The 9,432-nt window shown below is 39.9% G+C and overlaps 1 protein-coding gene across 1 annotated transcript; it reads right to left on the reverse strand.

The window, feature by feature from the left end:
• Positions 1 to 779: 779 nt before the first annotated feature.
• On the reverse strand, positions 780 to 4,982 carry SCGB3A1 (secretoglobin family 3A member 1). The gene is made up of 3 exons (XM_012553135.2): positions 4,761 to 4,982; positions 3,436 to 3,671; positions 780 to 1,053 (listed from the first exon to the last, which is right to left on the reverse strand). Exons 1-3 carry the CDS (start codon positions 4,813 to 4,815, stop codon positions 1,030 to 1,032), a joined length of 315 nt encoding a protein of 104 aa, XP_012408589.1. The 5' UTR covers positions 4,816 to 4,982; the 3' UTR covers positions 780 to 1,029.
• Positions 4,983 to 9,432: the final 4,450 nt, after the last annotated feature.

Raw genomic sequence — 9,432 nt, forward strand, 5'->3', positions numbered from 1 at the left:
GATGAAACTACTATGTGTACACTTAACCTTGAAAACTCCAGCAATGCAGAAACGTAAGGAGGATTAAGCAGATAGCTGAAATTATCTGAAATCAAAGTGAAATATTGGTGCAAGCCATAATCTGCCTTGTGTGAGGAAACAGCTGCTGCATAACCCTTAGAAAGTATTTCAGTGTGCCTGGATATGAAGAATCATGGCTGTTAGGTAGAATCCTTTGCACAGTTATCAAAGGAATCTTACTAAACCACATGACTCTTCTACTCAATAAATTCCAGTGAATTTATCACTAGGAACCAATATAAACTCCTCGTTTTAGCATTTAGTCCTGCACAGGGTTGGCCCAACTTCCTCTCCAGCATTATTATATATTACTTACCTTTGCAAACAAAGGTCCCAGCACATGAACATTCTCTATTTCCTATCTCTTTGCCTTTCTATTGGCTGACTCCATGCGTAGAATTCATTGCCTCTTCCCCTTTGCTTCCTAGAATCCCTAGTCTCCCTCAAGACCAAGTTTAAGCACTACCTTCTACATAATGGCCTTTGGGATCTTGATCTCCCCCACCTCAGTTGCAACTGTTTTTCTCCATGACAAATCACTTGGTATATGCTGTACATATCTTTTGTATGTTGTTCCCCATAAACTCCTTGAAAGCAAAGACTGTTTTGTTTTTGTCTTTGTGTCCTTAGTGCTTAACCCAGAGCCAGCACATAATAAGAACTTAATAAATCCTTGATTCATTGATTGATTAATTGAATTGACTTCATTAAATGCTCTATGCACAATTCTTACACCTGATATTGTCATGGGCAATCCCAATCTAGTGCTTCTCAGCCAGTCATAGGAGAGAGACCATATATCTGCTTTGAAATCAGTTTATTAAATTTATTACAATGAATGAAAGGAATTCAAGGCTCATCCATGAGAGGTTTTCACAATGCTCTAGAGGTTGGAAAAATGCCCACTGGACTTCACATCTGGGCTTCCTTTTGCCTGTTGTCCAGAGACTGGTTCAATCCAACTGCATCTCAACCAAAATATGTCAGGGCCCCCTGAAAGGCAAAAAGGACAGTAAGTGCAAAGAGCAAATCTCTCTGAAAAACCACTAGAAGGAACCATGTTTACATGAATGAACAAATGAAAAACATATATGAAGCACTTACTGTGTTCCAGATATTTTTATAAGAATTATGATAAGGAGGGAGAAGAAGAGGGAGGAAAGGGGGAGAGAGGTGGAACATGGAAGGAGGTAGGGAAAGGGAGAGAGAGGGACAATAATTAGGAGTTATTTTGCCCAACTTTATGTCAGTAAATTTGATAACCTAAGTGAAATGTAGGAATACCCACAAAAATATAGATTACCCAGATTAACAGAAGAGGAAATAAACTACTTAAATAGTCCTATTTTAGAAAAAGAAATAGAACAAGCTATTAATCAACAGAGAGAAAGAGAAATATAGGAATGGTAGCCAGGGATAGGTTTTTGTTGTTGCTGCTGTTGAGGCAATTGGGGTTAAGTGACTTGCTCAGGGCCACACAGCCAGGAAGCATTAAGTGTCTGAGACCAGATTTGAACTCAGGTCCTCCTGACTTCAGGGCTGGTGCTCTACCCACTGCACCACCTAGCTGCCCCTAGGGTTAGGTATTTTGGGGATGGTGAGTGAAATCATAGGGCAGTTGATTGACAAGTCTTTTTCTAGTATGGATCTGATTATTGTTCATAGCAAAAGTCACAGACAGACAAAATGCTAAAGATCTCACATGCTAAAGATCTAGAGACCCGTTGTTGTGATTTGGTTGGGTTTAGTCTCTATTACCTTATCCTACACTAAGTTTCAATGTTAGGAAGAGAGAGGAGGGTCATGGAATCTCCAAATTGGTGAGCACATCAGAGACTAGCTAATTCAATCCATGCTAGAATAGGAAGGAGCCCTATTCTAAAGCACACAGCCAATCTCTGCTTGAAGTGCACCAGTTATGGAAAACTATTACTTCACAGAGTAGGGAGAAAGAAAGGTTAATGAAAGGGGGAAAGCATATATAGCTAGGCACTGGGCTAAGTAGGGATTTGGGGGGTTGGGGTTTTTCCCAATATTATTTTATTTGATTTTTACAACAACCATGAGAGATAGGTGCTGTTATATTTTCCCAATTTGCAGTTGAGAAAACTGAGGCAAAGAGGGTGACTTGCCCAGGGTCACATAACTAGCAAATTCCAAAGCTAGATTTGAACTCAGGACATCTTAATTCCAAGCCCAGCACTCTTTTCACTGTGCTCCTAGCTGGCTCATTTTACTTTTAAACATCTATAGTTATTAAGAAGTTTTTCCTTGTGTAACAACTTGAAATCCTTTCTCTTCAGTTTTTACGTATTGCTCCAAATTCTGGCTTCTTGGGTTAAGCAAAATAAGTCCAATTCTTCTTTTACATGGTAGCCCTTCAAGATATTTTTATTCAGTCATTTTTTAGTTATGTGTGACTCTTCATGATCCCATTTAGGGTTTTCTTGGCAAAAATACTAAAGTAATTTGCCATTTCCTTCTCCAGCTCATTTTACAGATGGGGAAACTGAAGTAAACAGTGTTAAGCAATTTTCCCAGGGTTACCCAACTAGTAAGTGTCTGAGGCTGGCTTTCCTAACTCCAGGCCCAGTACTCTGTGCACTGTGGCACCAGTGAGCTGGGATCCTGCTATTATATTTTCATAAGACCTCTCTTTTTCAGGCTAAACATCTCCATTTCCTTCTATTGATCCCCATATGGTGGACCAAGGTAGGATGGAAAAGGAAGGGAACTGGGATGAGATGGACAAGGATGGGACAGAGTAGAAAGGAATAGTAGAGTACAATCACATGGAGGTCAAGAACTGTTTTCATTTTCTCTTTCTATCTCTGGGATCTAGTGCAACACCCTACACATGGTGGATGCTTAATGAACACTTGTTGAATTAGATTAGAAGTGAAGGAAAGAGAAGATGAGAGTATTCAAAGGAAAACTTTGAGTCTGCCATTTTTCTCATCTTAGCTTTCCAGTTAAGGCTAGGCAAAGAGGGCAAAGACAGTTTATCTGGTCATAATAGAGAAAGTAAACATGAAACCCCATAAACTGACAATCACAAAATCAAAATTTAACTGATAGCATAGGGACGCTTTAACCAGTCCTTGCCTCTATTTCCCCATCTACATAATGGACACAGTGGAGACTGATGCTCTCTTTTAGTTATAGAACTTCAGCTCTTTAAAGCTCTTGAAAAGCTACTACACCTGCAAAGGGAAGTACAAGCTATAAATTACCTTGATAATTCAATCAAAAGCCCATAGAACTGTGACTTGGCCCAGAATCGGGGGCAATCGTGATTAAACAAGTAGCCTCAGATTCTCTTCTGTGAGGGAGACGTAATGAAAACACTACAAATAGCCAGAGTATGATTCTTACCAGCAAGCTCTTCACTGCTTCCACGGACTCAGATCCCAGTTCCTCCACACACTTTTTGGACCCTTCCACCAGGTGGTCCACAGGAATCCCCAGACCTCTCAAGATTAACTTGAGCAGGCTAAAGTTGCTAAAGATAGGGTTAGGTACTGCTTCCATTACAGGCTTGGCAATAGACTTCTGGATCTCATCAGAAGGGATGTGGGGTTTGGGTAGATAATCCTGGAAGGAGGCAAAAGCTGCAAAACACAAAACCACATTATGACATGGTGGACATCCTGATAAATATGACTGTGATATTGTGTGTTATAATGATGTATATTATATTCATGTGTGTGTGACACGTGTGTTACAATAGGCAATGTGTAGTATGATATTTGTTAAAATAATGTATACATGGACAGAATTGAACTGGTTAACTTTGGGGATGAATCGGTTAACTTTGCTTCACTAATTTTATTCTCTCTTTTTTATTCTTTGTTATGAGAAGAGGCTCTCTGAAAAGAATGAGGAAAAGGAGAATATAACTGGAAATGTTATTGAGCTGTTTCATTTGTGTCCAACTTTGTGTGACCCCATTTGGGGTTTTCTTGGCAAAAATATTAAAGTGGTTTGTTCTTTTCTTTTTCAGCTCATTTTATAGATGAGGAAAATGAGGCAAACAGAGCTAACTGACTTGCCCAGGGTTACATAACTAGAAGGTATCTGAGGTCAGATTTCAATTCGGGAAGATGAATCTTCCTGATTGCATTGTAGGTGATATCAAAACAAAAGCTATCAACAGATGTTTTAAAATAAAAGAATTTATGAAACAAGAAGAGAGCTAGTATATCTCCTCATGACCATTCCCTTCTCCTTTTTTTTTTAAACCTCTAGCCCTCTAGTTTCCAATAGTTAGAAGATTTTTTAAAATCACCAATATCTCTGGGGCTGTATTAATTCTCTGACCTGTCCATTTGCTTAAAGCAATGTCAGGGATTTGCTAGGACTATAATTTGTTGTCATTTCCTATGAGCAAGTTTGAAGCCTTTTCTAGACTTCCACACTGCCACTGCTAGGAAATGGATGTATAAATAATGGTGCTGGAATAACACCTCTACTGCCTTTTGACAAGGAAGACTTTCACAATTTTCCCCAGAAAATCAATGAGGAGACAAGCAAAATGCAGGCTTTGTAAACAGAGGACACAGGTTCAAATCCTCTCTCTTAAGTCCCTTTGAGTAAGTACTTCCTTCAGCTTTGGAACTAGAAGGGCACTGAAGTCCTTTTTAGTGCAAGAGCCAGAATCCTATGACCCTCGTCCCAACCAAGTTCAAAAAGTGACTTACCTGAGTTACTATATAGAGCCAAGGAAGCCATTAGAAAGACCACAGTCAGCTTCATACTGGAGAGAATTGTGAGCTGGGTTCAGTCTGCAATACTCCCTAGAGTCTCTGCTGGGCTCTTGTGGAGCTCCTCAGATATATAGAGAGCCCCTTGCCTTCCCACAAGGAAGACCTGGACCACATTCTTAATGGGTCAGGACCCAGCTGTTTGCTCAGCCATTAAGCAGATGGAAAAGGCCACTTTCCCATAATCTCTGGGGGAGGGAGGTGGAGCTCAGGGCCTCAGACACTACTTTGTCTTCCTCTTGGCAGCCCTTCCAGAAAATTGGAGAATTTGCTCTTTAAAAAGAAAAGGGAATAAAAGAATAGCAAGGAGTTTCCTGTTCCCACCTCATGTCTTCTAAGCCTGATGCATTCATACTAAGGGATCTGTTTAAGGTAGAAACCTATGTCTGAAGAATCCTCAAATTTATGAGGTTCAATTAGTGACAGAGGTGACCCAGAGGTAAACAGTGAGGACCTGCCTCAGGAAGATTGCAAATTCAAGATCTGGACTGGAGAAATTGTGTCCTAAATTCCCCAGTGATCTAGGGTGACATGCCCTAAAGATCACCTTTCCTGCCCCCATCCTGTTTGATGCTGCCTGGTGACCAGTACAGACTGGACTGGGGCTGTGAGCTCAGTGCATGCTACTTCTGAGCTTCTAATAAGGTGGACGTCCTTCTAATCTGTTCTGATGTTGGCAGGGAGCTGTCTCCTTGCTTCAGACAGCTCTCTGCTCCCTCACTTCTAGAGGGCTAAATTTAGGCTCAGGTTGAGGAGCCCCGACTTCGGAGTTAGAACAGGGCCCATGATTCACCTATAAGATTGGAGGCCGAGAAGGCCCCCAAGGACTGGACCACCTGTGCTACACCAGTCTGGTCTCATGCCTTTTCTTTTCAGCCTCCCTGCAAAAGTAGACTGTTCCCTGGAATTTGGGGTGAGAGACACTTTGGTACTCCCAGCTTCTGGCCTTTCCCAGCCTACTCAGGAAAGTGAATCATCACAGAGGTGTGAATGTGTTTGCAAGACAGCGTCTGTGCCAAAACAAATCCACAGTATTCTTCTCAGTGTTTCATATGATGTGAGAATCAGTGAGTCTTTTAAGGTAGCAAGGATCTGAGATTTTCTTCCATGATCCAGGAGTCTCTTGAGATCTGCAAGGATGATGCTAGGGATCTCTGCCTGTCCCCTGTCCCCGAGTCACTAGGACACACAACCTAGCATACCACAAACCTCCATAGGAAGTTCCCTTAGAGTAGGAGCTGACCCAGCATCTCTGGGTTCACTAGAGAACCAGCTAAAATCAAGGGAGTTAGTAGAGAGGAGCTCCCTCCTGCAGCTTCAATCACATCAGGCCTCTGCACCCATACTCTGGAGGATCCATATTTAAATAGTTTGGAGAATAGTCTACATATGCACCAAGGATATCCTTAATGAGGGTATCAGAAAAGAACAAGATGACTTTTGCAACCAGTGTACCACAGTAGACCATATCTTCACTATCTTACAATTGTGTGAAAGATGTAAAGAATACAATTCCCACTTGTGTTTATTAAACTGTATTGACTAAAAAAGTGATTAAGAGGAACAAAATGCTACTTTTGTGGCTCTCCTCCAAAGAGGCATCTTCCATGCAACAAACATATAAGGATCTTTGAAAGACATGACCACAGAGATAAGCTTGTTCTATGATTATGACTATAAGGCAAGGGATAAAGGGAAGGAACCTAAGTCCCCAAAGGTGCTCACCAAGGTCCTGGAGGAAATCCAATATAGGGTCAAAAAGAAAGGATTCCTCCTAGATTGTTAGGTCCTCCAGGTTCTCTTCTTTGTCAGTCATATGATGCTAATTGCATCAAGCCTCAGGACATTGCAGGACTTCCTGGACATAAGCCATGAGAAGATTATGGTCTACCTATCCATACAGGAAAAACTAAGTGAATGAAGAATATTTATTGTCCAAATTATATTATTTGAAGTTCAATGTGAAAATGCTATGTTGTGGTCCACACTCAGTTCCCACAATCCTTTCTCAGGGTGTAGATGGCTCTCTTCATCACAAGGTCATGGCAACTAGCTTCAATCATCTCATTGTTGAAGAGAGCCACATCCATCAGAATTGATCATCGTATAATCTTTCTGTTGTTGTGTACAATGATCTCTTGGCTCAGCTCATTTCCCTTAGAATCAGTTCATGTAAGTCTCTCCAGGCTTCTCTAAAATCATCCTGTTGGTCATTTCTTACAGAACAATAATATTCCATAATATTCATATACCACAATTTATTCCACCATTCTCCAATTGATGGGCTTCTATTCAGTTTCCAGTTTCTTGCCACTACAAAAAGGGCTGCCACAAACATTTTTGCATGTGTGGGTCCCTTTTCCTCCTTTAAGATCTCTTTGGGATATAAACCCAGTTGAAACATAGTTGTGATCCCAAACTACTCGAAACAAAACCTTATTTTTTTTATAATTATAACTTTTTATTGACAGAACCCATGCCTGGGAAATTTTTTACATTATCCCTTGCATTCACTTCTGTTCTGACTTTTCCCCTCCCTCCCTCCATCCCCACCCCAGATGGCAAACAATCCTATACATGTTAAATATGTTGCAGTATATTCTAGATACAATATATGTGTGCAGAACCGAACAGTTCTCTTGTTGCATAGGAAGAATTGGATTCAGAAGGTCAAAATAACCTGGGAAGAAAAACAAAAATGCAAACAGTTTGCATTCATTTCCCAGTGTTCTTTCTTTGGGTGTAGCTGCTTCTGTCCATCCTTGATCAATTGGAACTGAGTTAAATCTTCTCTTTGTCAAAGAAATCCACTTCTATCAGAATACATCCTCATACAGTATCGTTGCTGAAGTATATAATGATCTCCTGATTCTGCTCATTTCACTTAGCATCAGCTCATGTAAGTCTTTCCAAGCCTCTCTGTATTCATCCTGCTGGTCATTTCTCACAGAACAATAATATTCCATAACATTCATATACCACAAATTACCTAACTATTCTCCAATTGATGGGCATCCATTCATTTTCCAGCTTCTAGCCACTACAAACAGGGCTGCCACAAACATTTTGGCACATACAGGTCCCTTTCCCTTCTTTAGTATCTCCTTGGGGTATAAGCCCAGTAGTAGCACTGCTGGATCAAAGGGTATGCACAGTTTGATAACTTTTGGGGCATAATTCCAGATTGCTCTCCAGAATGGTTGGATTCGTTCACAACTTCACCAACAATGCATCAATGTCCCAGTTTTGCATCCCCTCCAACATTCGTCATTAACTTTTCCTGTCATTTTAACCAATCTGACAGGTGTGTAGTGGTATGTCAGAGTTGTCTTAATTTGCATTTCTCTGATCAATAGTGATTTGGAACACTCTTTCATATGAGTGGAAATAGTTTCAATTTCATCATCTGAAAATTGTTCATATCCTTTGACCATTTATCAATTGGAGAATGGCTTGATTTCTTATAAATTAGAGTCAATTCTCTATATAATATCTCAATAATATAAATCTCAATTTATATTTTGGAAATGAGGCCTTTATCAGAACCTTTAACTGTGAAAATGGTTTCCCAGTTTGTTGCTTCCCTTCTAAGCTTGTTGCATTAGTTTTGTTTGTACAAAGGCTTTTTAATTTGATATAATCAAAATTTTCTATTTTGTGATCAATAATGATCTCTAGTTCATCTTTGATCACAAATTCCTTCCTCCTCCACAAGTCTGAGAGGTAAATTATTCTATGTTCCTCTAATTTATTTTTAATCTCATTCTTTATGCCTAAATCATGGACTCATTTTCATCTTATCTTGGTGTACAGTGTTAAATGTGGATCCATGCCTAATTTCTGCCATATTAATTTCCAGTTTTCTCAGCAGTTTTTGTCAAATAGTGAATTCTTATCACAAAAGTTGGAATCTTTGGGTTTGTCAAACACTGGATTGCTATAGTTATTGACTATTTTGTTTTGTGAATCTAACCTATTCCACTGATCAACTAATCTATTTTCTTAGCCAATACCAAATGAAAACCCTATATTTTTAATACTGATTCTTCTGATATTATTGTATGGCTCTGGGACACAAAAAAAAAAGTATGGTTTCCAAAGAATTGAAGATAAGTTTCATCCAAAAGGCAATGAAAAGGCACATGGTAGATATGTACAGGCTGCAAGACATTACAGAGAATTATAAAGAAGAAGCAGATGTCATTAAACAAGTTTATGAGTGAAAAGGACCAGTGAGGTGATGAGCGTATGGACTGACAACTGACAATCCATGTCCTCCTCCATCTGATCCTCTAGATATCCATAAAAAGTAAGAAGCTCCTCCAGCACATTAGATGGGCTGCTGGTTTAAGCTTATGGGAGGAAATGGATATTTATCACATAAGATGGGCAGGTATACATGACTTGGGATTATCACTGTTGGTGGGAATATCCTCATGGATGAGATCCTTCTATATAAGAGATCCCATACATAGGAGAATGTGAGTATTCATACAGTCAGCCTATAAATTATTCACATCACCTCTTTCCCAGGATCACACAACTGCTAAGTGTTAAGTGTCTGAGGTCACATTTGGACTCAAGTCCTCGGCCTCAGGACTGGTGCTCT

Source organism: Sarcophilus harrisii, chromosome 2, assembly GCF_902635505.1.
Source record: "Sarcophilus harrisii chromosome 2, mSarHar1.11, whole genome shotgun sequence".
NCBI classification, from domain to species: Eukaryota; Metazoa; Chordata; class Mammalia; order Dasyuromorphia; family Dasyuridae; genus Sarcophilus; species Sarcophilus harrisii.

Excerpts from the sequence above, each read along its gene's own strand:
- SCGB3A1 (XM_012553135.2), bottom strand. The coding sequence starts at position 4,815 with ATGAAGCTGACTGTGGTCTTTCTAATGGCTTCCTTGGCTCTATATAGT. Across the intron at positions 3,672-4,760 it reads GGCTCTATATAGTAACTCAG|CTTTTGCCTCCTTCCAGGAT; the intron begins GTAAGTCACTTT and ends TGTGTTTTGCAG. Across the intron at positions 1,054-3,435 it reads AAGCAGTGAAGAGCTTGCTG|GGGGCCCTGACATATTTTGG; the intron begins GTAAGAATCATA and ends TTTGCCTTTCAG.